This window comes from Osmerus mordax, chromosome 11 (genome assembly GCF_038355195.1).
Source record: "Osmerus mordax isolate fOsmMor3 chromosome 11, fOsmMor3.pri, whole genome shotgun sequence".
Classification (NCBI taxonomy): Eukaryota; Metazoa; Chordata; class Actinopteri; order Osmeriformes; family Osmeridae; genus Osmerus; species Osmerus mordax.
Window position 1 is genome coordinate 18,238,049 of NC_090060.1, and position 18,940 is coordinate 18,256,988.

The 18,940-nt window shown below is 50.3% G+C and overlaps 2 protein-coding genes across 3 annotated transcripts; one reads left to right on the top strand and one right to left on the bottom strand.

The window, feature by feature from the left end:
• The first annotated feature begins 483 nt into the window (after positions 1-483).
• smc4 (structural maintenance of chromosomes 4) lies at positions 484-12,474 on the top strand. Of its 2 annotated transcripts, XM_067246053.1 has the most exons (23): positions 484-613; positions 1,962-2,111; positions 3,103-3,293; positions 3,887-4,078; positions 4,410-4,586; positions 5,876-6,040; positions 6,170-6,297; positions 6,471-6,611; positions 6,732-6,882; positions 6,973-7,371; positions 7,488-7,673; positions 7,822-7,983; positions 8,621-8,846; positions 9,143-9,222; positions 9,292-9,444; positions 9,757-9,883; positions 10,000-10,189; positions 10,293-10,437; positions 10,580-10,753; positions 10,858-11,040; positions 11,120-11,352; positions 11,740-11,923; positions 12,139-12,474. In XM_067246053.1, exons 2-23 carry the CDS (start codon positions 1,973-1,975, stop codon positions 12,301-12,303), a joined length of 3,891 nt encoding a protein of 1,296 aa, XP_067102154.1. In that variant the 5' UTR covers positions 484-613; positions 1,962-1,972; the 3' UTR covers positions 12,304-12,474. The 2 variants fall into 2 exon arrangements, with proteins under 2 accessions (XP_067102154.1, XP_067102155.1); XM_067246054.1 differs by lacking the exons at positions 484-613; positions 1,962-2,111 and adding an exon at positions 2,267-2,373.
• Positions 12,475-14,791: 2,317 nt separating this feature from the next.
• trim59 (tripartite motif containing 59) lies at positions 14,792-18,819 on the bottom strand. The gene is made up of 5 exons (XM_067245714.1): positions 18,759-18,819; positions 17,556-17,919; positions 16,658-16,882; positions 16,145-16,354; positions 14,792-15,367 (listed from the first exon to the last, which is right to left on the bottom strand). Exons 2-5 carry the CDS (start codon positions 17,808-17,810, stop codon positions 14,792-14,794), a joined length of 1,266 nt encoding a protein of 421 aa, XP_067101815.1. The 5' UTR covers positions 17,811-17,919; positions 18,759-18,819.
• Between the last annotated feature and the right edge of the window lie 121 nt (positions 18,820-18,940).

Here is an 18,940-nt window from a genome sequence, read left to right on the forward strand (position 1 = left end):
TCCTCCGATGACAACAAAAGTGGAGGGGGCTGGATCATAGACATTTATGTCTATGGGCTAGATTCTGAAGTTATTAAACGACGATTTTAAACATGATTACTGATGACAACAATGTTCAATAATTAAAATAATAATAATAAAAACAGCAACTAGTGACCAGACATCGTTTCAAAAGACAAAGAATACGGCCACGACAGGCACATTCTGCTACTAAAATTCTGTCAGAAAAATGATTACATTCGAGTTATAAGTTCAAGTTATTATGAATATTCGTTGGTAGAGTATATTTGAACATAAAACATTTCTTAGCCTAAGTCTCGTGATACACTTGGCATTGTCTTCCTTTTTTGAATTTCATGTTTTTTTCTTGCCCAATGAACGCATGGAACCTTGCGTCAGTACATAACGACTTTTGGTTCGACGGCAGATTTTCGGCGCCATTTACAAGTCAGCGATTCAAGGCTAGTTAGTGAGTCAGGACGACACAGACTTGTTTTTATGGATTTTATGTCTTATTTTGGGATACTGGACATTACTTGTACTTTGTCTCTGAAAAAGTGAACAATAAGGCAATATTGCTGGTAGAATTTCTTGATCTGCATCAACTCTGAAGGTAAAGTTTTTATTCGAACACAAGTTTACGTGTAGCTAGCATCGGGTAGCAGCAGATAGCTTAACTACGTCGTTAGATAACCAAATCATCTGAATAACTAGCTTGTTACATAGCTAGCTAATTAGCTAGGGCTAGCCCAACTCCACGAGCAGTTCTAGTACACACTAAATATATCATTCTTCGTAACTTTTACCGGACAGATAGCTAGAAAACTAGTTATCATAGCCGGTGAAAATGACACGCCTACACAGATGTCACCCAGCATTAGTTATAACACATGTATTCCTGTAGTAGTAGCTAATCTACGATTATCCTGACTAACCATTGACTCTAGTACACAACAGATCAGCTATAGCTAATGTTGTCATATACTTGTCTAGTTAGCTAGATTCAATAAAAATGTGATTGCTGGCTACGAAACGTTCTTAGGTGTGTCAAAGTAAACGTTCTTACGTGTGTATAAAGTAAATGTCTAGTTTACGAGGTCTAGCGTTATTATTCTGTTTCGATTGCATTACCTAGGCTGCCCAGTTTAATCACAAGCATAGCCAGTCTAACAGTATTTATGAAACATTCAAGTAAAAACCTAACTATTAAGGTATTTCCACTTTATGGAGTACTAAATAGTTTACCACTGTGTTTAAAGCAACTAGACTAGCACTACCTACGTTTAAAAAGTTAATGTAACAGTATCCAACCTACTGTACACCCTATTTCAAAATGTCACAGGCAGTCTTACTGTGCGCCAGTGTTCAGATGATCTAGTTCGATACTCTTGATATTTTCACGTAACGTTGCATCATGTACTAGAATAGTGGTTGTAATACCAAATTACCCTGCAGTATGTCACTTTACTGCGTTCCTTTAAATTAACCGACAGTTTGTGCAGCTGCTAAACATCCCAATGCGCGGTCAAGTTCGTTATGTTGCTCAGAGAGCTAGCTAGCTGGCTAGCCTAGCTAACTAACGTAGCGAAGTTGGAGAGCTGACGGACTACCTCTGGCTTTAGAACTGGTCTTCTAACATGCTGATATAGCTGATATATTACGTTCCTCACTTGTCAGTCACCGTTAAGTAGTTTTCGTGATAGTTAAAACCAACAGCTAGTACTAATTACAAATGATTGATCATTTTAAATTTAATAATTCTATGAAGTCTGCTATTATTTTTCTGATTTTCAAGGGCGGTGGATTTTTTTTCTCTTTGAACAAGTACTTTTAACTAGCCAGATAACATTTAAAATCCAATTAATACGTTTATTTTAACAGCGTTTGTCAGTAGTGGCGCTAAAAGGCAGACGGTCAATTCATGTATGTATATTCTTTCCCCGTTTGTGTGATCTTTTCAGATATTTTAATCATGACCTCTAAAACGTCTAAAAGCTCTACTGCGAAGGCGCGAGGGAAGGGTTTGCAGCCCCGGGATGACTCAGAAGACGAATTTGATGTACCCCCCAAAGAACGCAACTCGAATGGGGAAGAGGCTGCGACGTCAAATGGTAACAAAGGCTGTTTTGGTGTCTGCATCTGAATAAGTTGTGGTGGTGCGTTTATTCAATGGCAGCGCGTCACGTTGATTGGAAGGCTGGTGGTTTTGTGCCATTGGTAGTTAAAATGTTGTTGCCGTAATTCATAACACGTAGCTTGTTGGTTAGATTTTTGTAAGTGAGCAAAGCATCAGTTTATGCCTATTGTGATTTTGAGATGATTATGATGGTGGCGTGTGCGTGTTTGTCTGGAGGAGTCTTCTCAAAAAGAAAGGTATTTAACTTTGGATAGTTTGTGAGAATTTTTTTGTTAAACTTTTCATGCGTTCGGTAGGTTTAAGAGAATGGTTTATCAGGGAAACTTTTCAGATGAATCGATCTAGGGCATTTACATTTGTAGTTAATGGTTGGAGTATTGTGTGTGTGTGTGTGTGTATATATATTTTTTTATATAATTGTTTTTCTTTCCGAAAGCTGTTCACTCGTACCATCTTATTGTATGGTATGCTTCTATTTGTTTCTGTGAACAATAGACACCAAACGTTTGGTCATTGAGATGGTGGTACAATCAGTAATTTATGCATCTGTCACAAACCGTTTATTCGAGTTTAATGTAGGGTTTTATGTGTAACTCGTGTCAAGTCGCGACTTGAAAGAATCCGGCTTTTCAACACATACAAATGTATTTGTTAATGTGTTCTCCTTGCAGCGTCTGTGTTGACGTTTGATTGGTAGAGCGGAATGGCTCGCTAGCAGCTTTTCATAGTCCTTTAAGTTTCTTAGGGTTCATGTTTGGGAACAAAGACATAGTAGCATATTGTGGAAGGCAGCTCGCGATCTTCCATGCGAGTCTTTGTTCCTTCCGTGTGCGGCTGTGGCTCGAGACGGCTTGCTTATGTTTTGCTTGTTAGTTTCCCCCCTCCATCACCCCTCCCCCACACAGCGCTGTCCCCACCTGAAATGAATCGCACCGAGAAATAACAGTTCCAACTTTGTACCCTAGATCCGTCTCGCGGGGAGGGATCCGAGGCGGTGGATAATCGAAGTTTTGAGGAGATTCTTGGTAGCATCCCTCCGCCCCCGCCCCCAGCCATGACCAATGAACCGGGCGCTCCTCGCTTGATGATAACCCACATAGTTAATCAGAACTTCAAATCCTACGCCGGAGAGCAGATTTTGGGGCCTTTCCACAAGGTACGGGATCTGAGATTGTACCCTATTTACACATTATTTTGTTAAAAGATTAAATACTATTTGGTTGTTGTCATTGTGAACAGTATAATAATGTATACCTGTCTGTCAGCGTTGCTTTTGGGTTATTGAAATGTTGAATATGTTTAAAGAACAATTTTATTTGTAGGTTATTTTTTAGTCGTGTGTTGAATATATTTACTTGCATTCAGTTTAAACAGTTACATAATCAAAATGGAGAGTGGTATCACTTCAGCTGTCTGTCCACTCCACTCCCATTAGTTATGTACCATATTTTCCTTCTCAATTAGTGTTTTACAATCGTTTCCATTACCATGCAAACACAGGTGCCTAGTGATAATCAGACCAGACCTGCACATACTGACTCTATAAAGCAGGCCCATCATTTAATGTTTCCAACTGTTGTTCGAACATCAAAACCAAGCAACGCATGGTTTGAGTGTTGAATCATTCCATTTTTATTTTGGTATATTTAAAGAAAATTAAATGTTTGTATTTAGTTTAATGTAATTTTGATATAGATTTTCTTTTGTAAAACTGAGTTTCAAGTCTCCTCTGCTCCCGTACCCCCACAGCGCTTCTCCTGCATCATCGGTCCTAACGGGAGCGGGAAGTCCAACGTGATCGACTCCATGCTGTTTGTGTTCGGGTACCGAGCTCAGAAGATCCGCTCCAAGAAGCTGTCGGTGCTCATCCACAGTTCTGACGAGCACCAGGGGGTCCACAGCTGCACGGTGGAGGTCCACTTCCAGAAGATCACTGACAAGGTACTCACGTCCTCCTCTCTCGCGTCCTCCTGTCTCGCGTCCTCCTCTCCTCTCCCGCGTCCTCCTCTCCTCTCTCGCGTCCTCCTCTCCTCTCTCGCGTCCTCCCCTCCTCTCTCGCGTCCTCCCCTCCTCTCTCGCGTCCTCCCGTCCTCTCTCGCGTGCTCCTCTCCCGCGTCCTGCCCATCTCTCTTGCGTCCTCTTCTCTCGCCTCCACACACACCATTACTGCTGCTAGCATTCTTCAGTTTGTTATTTAACAAGTGTGATAGAATGATCTTATATTTGTTCAGCCCATTCAAGTCGATGTTTGCCTGCCCCCCCCCCGAGCCAGGAAGGCGACGATTATGACGTCGTCCCCGACAGCAAGTTCTGCGTCTCCAGAACGGCCAACAAGGACAACAGCTCCGCCTACCACATCAACGGGAAGAAGGCCACCTTCAAGGAGGTGGGAGCTCTGCTCAGAAGCCACGGCATCGACCTGGACCACAACAGGTTCCTCATCCTGCAGGTAGTGTGGGGTTCTCCTCAGCGCTCCATCTCATCCCTTTTCCTTTAGTGGCTGTCGCCTGGGCAAGCGTCCAGTTGTCAAACCTGTGGAGACAGACAGCTCCAAGCCTCCTAACACTGCTATAGCAGCGCATCATGGTTTGAAACAATAAGGAAACCGTGCGAACCATTTTTTGCTGCTTTAGTATTTGAAGGAAACGCGGCATTAGATGGACAAACCTGCAGCTTGGACAGGCCCCGTCTACCAAATCTAAATGTATTTGTATATCCCTTTTTACAAGCAGTGCCCATAGAACTGCCCCTCAACCAACCTAAACCCTCAAGGAAGACAAGGAAAAACTCATTGGCCCGTTAAGGAGTAGCGTCGCACATATGTGATCGTTTGAAAGCGGGCCCCACAGCTTAGCGTCGCACATGTGTGATTTCGAACATTCCAAATGACTATTTTCCGATAGACAAAAACGATATGACAAACACTATAGTATGGCTTAAAAATTTACAATGAGGAAGCTAACAAGTAACCCTAGCAGGTAGTAGCATTGCTACGAGTATTATGCTAGGTTGCTAGGTAACGGAAGCTAACTAAGGCTAGCTAGCTTCCGTTTCTGAAAACTAACTCACTCTGGTGGGAGCGTCGGAAATATTTAGAACTTGTGCGTCTAAGGGCTAGAGGAGAAAACATTGAAGAAACCTTGGGAGGAGCAATTCAGTGAGGGATCCCCTCCTCCAGAGACGGTTGGTGTAGGAGAGGAGCAGAACACAGGCTTAACATAGTCATACAGCAGGGAAGTGTCAATGGGTGTTGAAACACCAAAATCCAGTGTTCAACTTGGGTCAGTTGGTAAATGTCAGTATTGAGAAGACAGACAGCTCAGCTTCAAACCTCCTAACGCTGCTATAGTAGCGCATCATGGTTTGATGCTACCCCCTGCAGCTGGGACAGCCCCTAGTGGAGGGCCCCTCTACCCCCGTAGAGGTCTCCGTTCTGGGTCCTGTGTTGCCGGGGTGGGAGAGAAGGGGGCGGGGTCCAGCTGTTCCCTCGTCCAGACCAGCACCCCTCTGCTGCACCCGCTACGCTGTAGCAGCATGTAAATATTGGCGTGTGAGAATGAGCCCAACTCCAATATTGGCAATGCTGCTGCACTGTGACGGGACCAAACCCTCGTCTGAGCATCAGGCCACTCGCCGGGACGTCTCACACACACAGCTTGTACACAAGGAAATATAATGATGACATGTTAGCTTCAGTCACATAACAGCACCAGTTTCTTTAAAATTGTGTGTGTGCAGGGCGAGGTGGAGCAGATCGCCATGATGAAGCCGCGAGGCCAGACAGAGCATGACGAGGGCATGCTGGAGTACCTGGAGGACATCATCGGCTCTGGACGCCTCAAGGAGCCAATCAACATCCTCAGCCGCCGACTGGAGCACCTCAACGAGCAGAGAGGAGAGAAGGTGAGGGAGAGGAGGGAGAGGGGGGAGGGTTGTGAAGGAGAGGTGAGGAGGGGACACCTGCCTCCCTAAGAAGCCACTGAATAATCTCCCCCACGCCCTCCATCTCCTCATACTGTGTGTGTGGATCAGCTGAACAGGGTGAAGATGGTGGAGAAGGAGAAGGGCGCCCTGGAAGCAGAGAAGAACACTGCTGTGGAGTTCCTCACCCTGGAGAACGACATCTTCAAGCAGAAGAGCCACCTCTGCCAGTACTACGTGTGAGTACACCAGCAGCTGTGGAGTGTGTGTGTGTGTGTGTGTGTGTGTGTGTGTGTGAGAGTAGCGGTCTGTACCGTGTGTGTGTGTAGCTATCTGGACTGGTCGGTACGTTCCTTGTGTGACACGTTGCTAAAGGTGGATGGCGTTGGGCTGTGTGTGTATGTCTGCTCAGCCATGACTTCCAGAAGAAGGTGAAGGTGAAGGAGGAGGAGAAGCAGAGGATTCTGGAGGAGAGCAAGGACCTCACGGAGAGGAGCAACCAGATCGCCACAGAGACGGAGAAGAAGAACCAGGATCTGAAGAACGTGGAGAAGTACGTCTGGAGGGGGCTGCTGCTGGAGGGGGCTGCTGCTGGAGGGGGGGCTGCTGGAGGGGGGGCTGCTGGAGGGAGCCACACCAGGGATCTTTATCTATGGTGTGTGTGATCCTCCAGGAAGCAGAACAAGCTGACCAGGTACATGGAGGGTCAGAAGGAGAAGTTCACCCAGCTGGACCTGCAGGATGTGGAGGTGCGCGAGAAGCTCAAACACACCAAGAGCAAGACCAAGAAGCTGCTCAAACAGCTGGACAAGAACAAGGACATGGTGTGTGTTGTGTGTGTGTGTGTGTCCCCTCCCAGACCTGTGTGTGTGTCCCAGACCTGTGTGTGTCTGATGAGTGGTCTTGTCCTGCAGGTGGAGGAGCAGCGTGGTGTGCTAGTCAGCAGTGAGAACACCATCTCAGAGGCGTGTGCCCGCCGGGAGCAGCTGGAGGGCAGGAAGGTGGAGGAGGAGGAGAAGCTGGGGGCTGTGATGGAGAGCCTGAAGGGGGAGACGAGCGGCCTGCAGCGGGAGAAGCAGGCCAGTGAGAAGCAGCTGATGGTGCTGAGCAGGGAGGTGAACGACACGCGCTCTCGGATGGAGGTGGCCCAGTCAGAGATGGACATCTACCTGAGCCGCCACAACGCCGCCCTGACGCAGCTCAGCTCGGCCAGGACGGCCCTCGCCACCACCTCCAGCACCCTGCAGGAGAGACGTGCCACAGTCCACGACCTGCAGGACAAAATCCCCCTGTGTGAGAAGGAGCTGAAGAAGGTAGGGAGGGAGGGGAGTCTCTAAGACTTCTATATGACTGCAGCTGTCTTTTACAGGCTGATTCCAGGGTGTCTGTAGTTTGTTTGGTTGTCTTCACATGTCCGTGTGTGTCCCAGGACGAGGCGGAGCTCCAGCGGCTGCAGAGGGAGGATGTGGGTGTCAGGGAGGAGATGAAGGGGCTGAGGCAGAAGGTGGAGGAGGCCAAGTCTGCCCTGTCCTCAAGCCGCAGCCGGGGCAAGGTGCTGGAGGCTCTCATGCTGCAGAAGAGGAGCGGCAACATCCAGGGCATCTACGGGCGCCTGGTGAGACACACACACACTCAGACACACACACACTCAGACACACACACACTCAGACACACACACACTCAGACACACACTCAGAGAGACGCACACACAGAGCGAAGGAGAGACGGTGTGGTCAGATGACCGTGCAGCGCTGTGTGTGCAGGGTGACTTGGGGGCGATTGATGGGAAGTACGATGTGGCCATCTCCTCCTGCTGTGGCGCTCTGGACCACATCCTGGTGGACACCATCGACACGGCCCAGAGGTGCGTCATGTACCTGAAGACACACAACATCGGCTTCGCCACCTTCATCGGCCTGGACAAGGTGAGGGGCAGCTAGCTTAGCCAGCCTAGCCTGGCAGTGTTGCAGTGTTAGCTTAGCCAGCCTAGCCTGGCAATGTTGCAGTGTTAGCTTAGCCAGCCTAGCCTGGCAGTGTTAGCTTAGCCAGCCTAACCTGGCAGTGTTAGCTTAGCCAGCCTAACCTGGCAGTGTTAGCTTAGCAAAGCTTACCCAACTTGGGGTTAGTTAGCAGCTAACGGTAAACACGCAGGCTACACTCTGTGTCAGTAGTCTGAGGATGATGATCTGGCTCAATTTGAGTTCTGCCACAGTGACCCTCCAGCCTGGCTCTGCCTGGCTACACTGCTGTGTGTCTGCTCTGGAGCCTGCTGGTACATTCCATGGCCATTTAACAGACTATCTAAAGCAGCCTTTCTCACCCCTGGTCCTCAGTGACCCCCTGCCCTGCTGGTTCTAGATGTTTCTCTTGCTCCAACACACCTGGTTTTAATGAATGGGTCGTTATGTAGCTCAGCAGAAGGCTGGTAGTGACCCTTCACCCCGCAGGAGAGGGTCCCTGAAGACCAGGGTTGAGAAACAAAGAGCTGTAAGGGAAGAAGGGGGGGGGGGGTTTCGAACCTGTTGCGTCTTCATCTGCAGCCCCTCCGTCCTGTCTTCTCAGATGAAGGTGTGGGAGAAGAAGATGTCTCCCATCTCCCCCCCTGAGGGCGCGGCCCGCCTGTTCGATATGGTGCGCGTGCAGGACGAGAGCACACGGCCGGCCTTCTATTTCGCCCTGCGGGACACGCTGGTGGCCCAGGACCTGGAGGAGGCCACGCGTCTGGCCTTCCAGAGGGACAAGCGCTGGAGGGTCGTCACCCTGCAGGGACAGATCATAGAGATGGCTGGTGGGTGGGGGAGGGGAGGATAGATGGGTGGATGTGTGGAGGGATGGTGGGGGAGTGTGTGGAGGGATGGTGGGGGAGTGTGTGGAGGGATGGTGGGGGGGGAGTGTGTGGAGGGATGGTGGGGGGGAGTGTGTGATGGGATGGTGGGTGGATGTTTGGAGGGATGGTGGGTGGATGTTTGGAGGGATGGTGAGTGGATGTTTGGAGGGATGGTGGGGGAGTGTGTGGAGGGATGGTGGGGGAGTGTATATTGGACCCAGCAGCTGGGAGGTGCTGACCATGTCTCTGCTTGTCAGGCACCATGACGGGAGGAGGAGGAGGAGTGATGAAGGGCAGGATGGGCTCCTCCATCACCTCTGAGGTGTCCCAGGTGGAGGTGAGGGCTCTCAAACAAACATACCTTATCTGATCTGACACACACCTCCTCACACACCTTCTCTCCCAGCTGGGGCAGATGGAGAGCCACCTGCAGCGTCAGGTGGAGCGTGGGCGGGGCTGCCAGGAGAGGAAGCTGCAGCTGGAGGAGAACATCCACACCCTCACCCAGCAGCTCCGAGACATGAGGAACACCCTGGAGAAGTACACCCTCAGCCTGCCGGTACACACACACACACACACACACCCTCAGCCTGCCGGTACACACACACACACACACACCCTCAGCCTGCCGGTACACACACACACACACACACACACACCCTCAGCCTGCCGGTACACACACACACACACACCCTCAGCCTGCCAGTACACACACATACACACACCCTCAGCCTGCCAGTACACACACACACACACACACCCTCAGCCTGCCGGTACACACACACACCCTCAGCCTGCCAGTACACACACACATGCAGGTACACACTCCTTCCAGAGTGTGTACCAAAGTCAATATCTGCTGTGTGTGTAGAGCCTGGCAGAGCAGGAGGTCCAGCTGAAGGCTCAGATTAAGGAGCTGGAGGCCAAGGAGGTGGCAGCTGCTCCAGACAAGAAGCACCAGACGCAGCTGCAGAAGACCCTGGACGCCTTCAAGAAAGGTACACACTATACACACACACACACACACTATACACATACAGACCCACACTCGTGGACTAGATGAAACTTATTTCCTTCTGATTTCCTACCTCTTCTCCTCCCCTTCCCCTCCCAGAATACGAGGCAGCCTCCAGCAGGGCGGGGAAGGTGGAGGCAGAGGTGCAGCGCCTGCACACCCTGATCCTGGACATCACCAGCCACAAGCTGAAGGCCCAGCAGGACCGTCTGGACCAGGTGGTCAGAGAGCTGGACGCCTGCTCCTCCACCATCACCAAGGCCCAGGTGGCCATCAAGACTGCTGGGCGGTGAGCGCACACACACACACACGGTCACTACACACGCACACGGAGGGTGAGGTGGCCATCAACACTGCACACACACAGCTCTCACACGGCCCCCTGTGTTCAGGACCCTGATGAAGGCGGAGGAGGCGGTGCAGCGGGGGCAGGGGGAGCAGGAGGAGGGCGAGAGGCTCGTCGCTGAGCTCACAGTGCAGTTGAAGACTCTGGAGGAACAGGCTGGAGACATCATGAAGTCCTGCCAGGATGCAGAGGTCACACACATACACACATCTCACACACCAGTGTTTCAAGGAGAGAAAAAAAAAAAAACTTTTTGTCCCGTGCTTTGGACAAGCGGTGCTAACCAACATTCCCATCAAAGCGAGGTGCTGACCTTGTTCTCCGGGCCTGCAGGGGGCGCTACCAGAGGTGCAGCAGCAGTACGTGAGTGTGCTGGAGGAGATCAAGGCCCTTCAGCAGCAGGAGCACGGGCTTCAGGAGGAGAGCCTCAGCGTCAGGCTGGCCCTGCAGCAGATAGACACCTCCTGCAAGGAGTACACCAACAAGATCAAGCACTGGGAGAAGGAGGTAGGCCTGGCTGGACTTCCTGCTTGGCTGACTGGCCACTTCCTGGTCCTCTTGTCTGTCCCCTGTCCGGCCTGTCACCTGACTGTCCCCTGTCCCGTCCCCAGGGGTCCAGGCTGCGCCTCCACGTGGTGGAGGGCCAGGAGCAGCAGGAGCTGGCTGGGCTGAGCCCTGCGGAGCTGGAGGCCCTCAGGGGCCCTGACGCCATCACCAAGCACATCTCCCTGCTGGAGGCACGCTGCGCCCAGCTCAGACCCAACCTGGGGGCCATCGCAGAGTACAAGAAGAAGGTACACACAACAGATACACACACACACACACAGTTAGCCTGTATGTGTGCTGAGGTGCAGTTTCACCCCCGGCCTGCAGGAGGAGCTGTTCCTGCAGCGCGTGGCTGAGCTGGACAGCATCACCTCTGAGAGGGACCGCTTCAAGCACGGTGTGGAGGACGTCCGCAAGCAGAGGCTCAACGAGTTCATGGCCGGCTTCAACATCATCACCAACAAACTGAAGGAGAACTACCAGATGCTGACCCTAGGGGGCGACGCAGAGCTGGAACTGGTGGACAGCCTGGACCCCTTCTCTGAGGGCATCATGTTCAGGTGGGGGGGGGGGGGGGGGGAGAGGGGGAGATGCCCTTGTCTGTTGAGAGGTTTTAGTCTGTTAACCCTTGTGTTCTCTTCGGGTCATTCTGACCCATCAGTCATTGTGACCCACCGTCATATTGCGACAACTTTACTGCATACAAAAACAAAGTGAAGCATTTTCTTTTAACCGTCGGGCTGTCTCAGACCCTCCACATTGCGAAGGTTAAAAGAAAATTATTTTTATTTGTTTTTGTATTGGGTAAACACAACAATGGTTCGTTATGAACCTTTGGGTCATGTGACCCGAAGGCAGCACAAGGGTTAAGAGTGACAGCATAGAGAATGTACTTGGATTACCGGTTTGTAAAACTCGACTTGATCCATCCATCTCTCTGTCCCCAGTGTGCGTCCTCCTAAGAAGAGCTGGAAGAAGATCTTCAACCTGTCTGGAGGAGAGAAGACCCTGAGCTCTCTGGCGCTGGTGTTTGCTCTGCACCACTTCAAGCCCACGCCCCTCTACTTCATGGACGAGATCGACGCCGCACTGGACTTCAAGAACGTCTCCATCGTGGCTTGCTACATCTATGTGAGCTGGAACACACACACACTCACACACACACTGAGTGTAGGAGTACATCAAACCGAAAATGTACTTCAAATCAATGATGCAGGAATTAACATTTAACAGGTAGGACCATGTTGTGCCGGTTAGGTGGCAGTGTGTTCCAGGACCAGGACATACCATTATCCTAAAATGCACGTCAAAAAAGTAATCATCTTATCTTTGTGTTTTGTCTCCAGGAGCAAACCAAGAACGCCCAGTTCATCATCATCTCCCTAAGGAACAACATGTTTGAGATCGCCGACCGCCTCATCGGCATCTACAAAACTCACAACACCACCAAGAGCGTTGGCATAAACCCCAAAACCATCGTGTTCCAGCAGCCTGAGGTGCTGACTGCCTGAGGAGCAGGAGGAGAAGGGTCCAGCTGGGGCCGTAGAGATGAATTTCTGCATTGGAATGCTTCCTTTTTCCTGTCACACCACAGGTCCTGTCACGTGTAAATCTATTATTCTGTCCATAAATGCTGCTGCTGCTTTTTTTTTTTACTGTTGCAAATAAATCTTTTCTAATCTGTCTAAGCCTCTGTGTGTGAGTGTTTGTTTTGAGGGAGGGAACCTGTACAGACTGAGGGGTCGAACAGGAGGTGGAGGTCACCGGGAGGTCAGGGTTCAATTCCTACCTCATTGACTGGTCTGCTTCAGCAACTTCCACTTGAATTATAACAATTAAGATGGCAAAAGTACACACATCCTTCGCACAAGTAGAATTACAGATACTCATGTTTAAAAAGACTGGTAAAAGTTGAAGTACTAACTACACTGACAAGTTAAAGAAGTGTGGGCTCTGACATACTTAAGAGTAGCCATTACTGGTCCAGTTACCAGCTACTAACACGTATTAATACATTAAAACTGAAAACACTAGACATGCAGAGCCTGCTTTCTTGACACTGACAATGTCGAAAATCTCCCTCATATGGCCATGGGTGATCAGGAATGTCTATTCTCAGTCATGTCGACATCGCTAACTCCCTCTATCTCATCCATAACACCTTTCAACTTTTGTTTTTTTCCACACAAAGGAGAGCACAGAGAAGCCAGTAGATTAAAGCAGAGCAGATTCCTTATCAATGCTGCAACCTTTTTCATATTTATCGTTTTTCAAAAATATTTTTCGAACCTACATGTATTTTAAAAAACACATTTGTAGAAAATATTTTTCGAACCTTTCAAAACTTTTTTGATAGGTTAAAGCAGAGTAAAATAGAGTATGGTAGAGTCCTCATCAATGATGAAACCTTTTTTTTTTTACTGTGTTTTTTTAAATATATATATATTAAAACAAACTGTAAAAAAAAATGTTTACGAAGTACAGTCCCAAAGTATTTGTACTTTGTTACTTCCCATCTCTGAAAATTAAGCACAAGAAACTAACTTCAGACAAAAACATTTATTGTTAGTGTTGCATGTTTCGACACTCAGGGCTATCGGAGTTCGCAAGAAAGAAGATTTTTTCGAAAATATTTCAAAAATAGCATTCTTATTAGCAATAGTCTAGGGTTAGCCAATAGACTGCTAATCGAGAGGTTGCCGGTTCACATTTTCCTGTACGTCTGGATACAGAAGCGTATTATGAAACATGAACAAATGACACAATTAAAGTTTGAATGATCGGTATGTGTTTCAATAAGAAGACCGTTTCAGTGTTAAGGCATATTGGCTGTTAAGTGTTCAGTATCATTAGTCCAGGTTGGGTGACGGGACACAAGGGTTGTGAGGCACAGCTGGGACACAGGGTGTGTGAGGCACAGCTGGGACACACGGGTTGTGAGGCACAGCTGGGACACAGGGTGTGTGAGACACAGCTGGGACACAGGGTGTGTGAGGCACAGCTGGGACACAGGGTGTGTGAGGCACAGCTGGAACCGTAACAACCCTAGCAGAGAGCCCACTGACATCAGATTACACGCAAACTACATTTCCCACAAGGACGAGCGACGCCCCTGGAAATTGGACTACACTAGGATGCTGCTCAGTGCAAACCAGTGCTGGGTACAACCCTGTCTCTTCAGGTTGGTCGGCAAGAAGGGTGTAGTAAAGAGGCACGTATAGGGGACAGGTACAGCTCGGTGGGTAGAGCATTTGACTGAAGATCAAGAGGTTCCGAGTTCAAATCGGCCCTCAAATCACTTTGGATAAAAGTGTTAATTAACTGACTATAATGTGTTGAATTATGATTTTTTTTTACATATCATCTGCCATGGCCTACTGCAGGACAGACCTTTATACTTTATATTGACCTATAACAGCTTTATACTTCTGCTGCTGGTTGCAGCTCTGCTCTAAATAGAGAACAGTTGTTATTAGGGGTGGGGGGAAAATCCATTCACATTTGAATCGCGATGCAAATTTATTTTTTTGCAATGTTATTTATTTATTATTATAAAACATTTTTTTTTTTTTTTTATGTTTTGATTAAGAATCGCAAATTGATTTTTTATCGATTTGGGACCCCAAGAATCTAATCGTTATGTACCAAAAGGTTCACACCCCTAGTTGTTTCATTTTCTTGCATGTGATTTCATAACCCCGTTCCTACCCCTGAACAACACAGGGTGTCAGGGTACCTGAGTGTTTAGGGAATCAGGCTTTTAATCAGAAGGTTGCTGGTTCGATTCCCGACAGTTCAAAATGACGTTGTGTCCTTGGGCAAGGCACTTCACCCTACTTGCCTCGGGGGAATGTCCCTGTACTTACTGTAAGTCGCTCTGGATAAGAGTGTCTGCTAAATGACTAAATGGAAATGTTCCTAGACAGGAGGTTAGAATCAGCAGGGGTTGAGCTACAACTGTTTATATCAAGGTTGGGGGGTCATTAGTCAGGTCAAGGTTCAGGTGAGGTTCTTGTAAAAGGAAGTGAGTTGCTGGTAGCTGTTCTTCCCCAGGGTGGAGAGGGCCTCACCCCACCTCCCCACCACCTCACCCAGCCCCCAGCCCCAGCCTCCCAGCCCCCAGCCCAGCCTCTGGGCCGTGTGGTTCAGCAGGGAGAGCAGGGAGGAGGCCAGAGCCCCCAGGTCCCCCCACACGGCCCCCAGCAGCAGCAGCAGGACCAGCAGGACCAGGGGGGCCAGACGAGGCTGGAGACGCTCCCTGATCTCACACACCCGACCCTGGGAGGGACAGCTGGCCTCCGCCTCCGAGCCAGGCTCCGGGGCCTCGGGGGGGGTGCAGCAGGACACCTGGGGAACCGGCCCCCCCTCTAGATCTCCCACCGTCACAGTCGCCCAGTGCTGGGGCAGGAAGTCTGCAGCGCGGGGGGCGATGGAGAGGGGGGTGGCGGAGGGCAGGGGGGAGATGAGCAGGGCCTCGACCCTCTCCCTGAAGTCGTGCACCTTCTGCAGAAAGGGCAGGGGCGACTCCTCCTGCTGCAGCCTGGAGCCCTGAGACACCAGGTCCAGATGCTCCTCCTGGACACACACACACACAGGGTTAACCACCCCTCTACCCCCTGAGACACCAGGTCCAGATGATCCTCCTGGACACACACACACACACACACACAGGGTTAACCACCCCTCTACCCCCTGAGACACCAGGTCCAGATGATCCTCCTGGACACACACACACAGGGTTAACCACCCCTCTACCCCCTGAGACACCAGGTCCAGATGATCCTCCTGGACACACACACACAGTCAGGGACACACACACAGTCAGGGACACACACAGTCAGGGACACACATCCACTCAGAGGGACCGCTCCATAGAAACTACAGTAGGAAGTCGAGGGTTATAAGTATGTAGTTTACTAACATGGTGTTACTAACATGGTGTTACTAACATGGTGTTACTGACACGGCGTTACTATCACGGCGTTACTATCACGGCGTTACTGACACGGCGTTACTATCACGGCGTTACTGACACGGCGTTACTATCACGGCGTTACTATCACAGCGTTACTGACGCGGCGTTACTAACATGGTGGTACTGACACAGCGTTACTGACACGGTGTTACTGACACGGTGTTACTGACACGGTGTTACTGACACGGTGTTACTAACACAGCGTTACTGACATGGTGTTACTGACACGGTGTTACTAACATGGTGTTACTGACACGGCGTTACCGTGCTGAAGTAGGAGCACATGGTCTTTCAGAGGGGGGGGGGGCATCATGCCCTACCACGGAGCTATACCCATCCAGGAACCAATCAGCTTGGCCCCTGGAGGCAGCGTGTACCTGCATCTCCTTCAGCCTGTGGATGAGGGGGTCGAAGGTCAAGGAGATCTCCAGGCTGGCGCTGTCCAGGGCTCCCAGGAAGGCCTCTCTCTTCTGGGCCAGGATGAGTTCCAGCCCCTGGAAGAACTGCTCCACTACCTGGCCATCCTGCCTCACCATGGCCTCACAGTCCTGCTTCTCCTTCTGCAGCTGGTCCCCCAGCTCACACACCTGGGGGGAGGGGGGGTAGGAGGAGGAGAGGTGGGGGTGGGAGGGGGGGTAGGTAGGTAGGTAGGTAGGTAGGAAGAGGAGAGGTGGGGGTAGGAGGAGGACGGAGGTGGGGGTGGGAGGGGGGGTAGGTAGGTAGGTAGGTAGGTAGGTAGGTAGGTAGGTAGGTAGGTAGGTAGGTAGGAAGGAAGAGGAGAGGTGGGGGTGGGAGGGATGTTTGGGTAAACAAGGCCGAGGCTTGACCAACCCACAAGCTGAGCGACAGGAAGAGGAGAGGTTGGAGAAAAATGTGAGGTGAGGTGTTACCTGTGCCCAGCGCTGGTCAGCCAGCCTGGCCAGCAGGCCGGCCGGGGCTTGTCTCTCCCGGATGAAGGCAGCCTGCAGGTCATCGATGGCATGGCCCTGGTGCTTCCCCACGGTCAGACACAGCCCACACACCAGCCTCCGGTCCTGCACACAGTACACGTTCAGGGGCTGGCCGGGGTGGTCCGCACAGCAGGGAGCCCTGGGCTGGTGGTGGTCCTTCTGGAACTGAGGGATGAGGAGAGGGGAGAGAGAGGGAGGAAGAATGAGAGAGAGGAACAGAAGAAACGAGAGAGAGGGGAACAAAGGGAACAGGAGAGAGAATGTGATGCAGACACAGTGAGGAAGACCCGAGGCTCAACACTGATGAGGAACCACCAGGTCTCACCTTCTCTATGAAGCAACCAGGTCTCACCTTCTCTATGAAGGAACCAGGTCTCACCTTCTCTATGAAGGAACCAGGTCTCACCTTCTCTATGATGGAACCAGGTCTCCCCTTCTCTATAATGGAACCAGGTCTCACCTTCTCTATGAAGGAACCAGGTCTCACCTTCTCTATGAAGGAACCAGGTCTCACCTTCTCTATGAAGGAACCAGGTCTCACCTTCTCTATGATGGAACCAGGTCTCCCCTTCTCTATGATGGAACCAGGTCTCACCTTCTCTATGAAGGAACCAGGTCTCACCTTCTCTATGAAGGAACCAGGTCTCACCTTCTCTATGATGGAACCAGGTCTCCCCTTCTCTATAATGGAACCAGGTCTCACCTTCTCTATGAAGGAACCAGGTCTCACCTTCTCTATGAAGGAACCAGGTCTCACCTTCTCTATGAAGGAACCAGGTCTCACCTTCTCTATGATGGAACCAGGTCTCACCTTCTCTATGAAGGAACCAGGTCTCACCTTCTCTATGATGGCGCGCAGAGACACGTTGGCGGGCAGGGCGTCCACGCCGCTGGGCGGAAGCTCCACCACGCTTCGGCAGTTGGGGCACTTGAGCGGCAGGCGCAGCGGGCGCCAGATGGAGATGTTGGAGGAGAGCTGGAGGACGTTGTCCAGGCAGGATCTGCAGAAGGTGTGTGAACAGGGCAGGACGCGCGGGTCAGAAAACAGCCCGTAGCACACAGAGCAGGACAGGTCCTCCTCTAGACTGTCCATGGTTCCTCAGGGGGGAGGAGGGCCTCCGGGTGGGTGTAGTCCTGTGGTGGCAAAAGGTGCTCCCCGACCTCCTGTCCAGGGGGAGGGCCAGGTGGAGGGGGTGCAGCTTCTGTAGAAGGGGGAGGAGAACAGGGGGAGGAGGGAAGGGAACAGGGGGAGGGGAGAAGGGAATAGGGGGAGGGGGACAGGTGGAGGTGAGGTAGTGGTGATTGTTGACTCTCTCCTGGTTTAACACTAGTCAAGTCTGTAACTGACACATAAACAACTGCTTTAAGACCTCAAAAACCAGAACACATACCTATCACTGACTAGAAAAAGACGTATTCTGAGATAGTTATGATTCATCAGTCGGGCCCATTATCCATCACCCGCGGGACAAAGTAATGACAATCATTTCCCAACCATCACTCAGACTATATTAGTTCGCACAGACGCGTTACATAATGACTAATTTGTGTTTTTCTCCTGGTGTTATTAGAGCAGTTCATAGGGGCAAGTTGCCCAATCAAGTATGGCTGCAGTTTGTGAATGGTAAAATGGTAGCCTGTGCCTTCTTTAAATATGTAATAAAGTAAGTATCACTAAGTAGCCATAATATGATGTGGCATTAATGTCCCTGAGTGGCCACTTAGGAAGCAGGAGTAAGAAAACTCAACTTCACCTACTGGCATTGCCAGGCACTGACGACCCACTCGCGTAACTAGAACCACCATAAGAACACGGTCTTGATATCAAACAAAGTCTTTCACTCGGAAAAACAATTACGAAATATAAAGCGCTTTTATTTTATTACTTGACTCAGGGCTAAGAGACATCATCCTCGACTGTATCGCTAACACGAACTTCTCTGTGGTTCTAAGTACTTATTTACGTAGCCTACAAATGGCGTTAGCATCAAAAAGAATTATTTCGATGTCATATTAACGGTAGTTGCTTGATAGCGCTTACCGTTCTAACGACACTGTCTGCTGCCCGTCTTGAGACCCTCCAGCCTGCTGCTCGAGCCTCCTCGCTGTGTTTGCTGGGGCTCAGTGCGCATGCGACCCAGCAAGCTCACCCATCCAATAGAGCTTAGCTTGCGCAGTTCAAACCGTTCTAGAAACCGTCGCCTGAGGAGGGTTGCTGGTGAT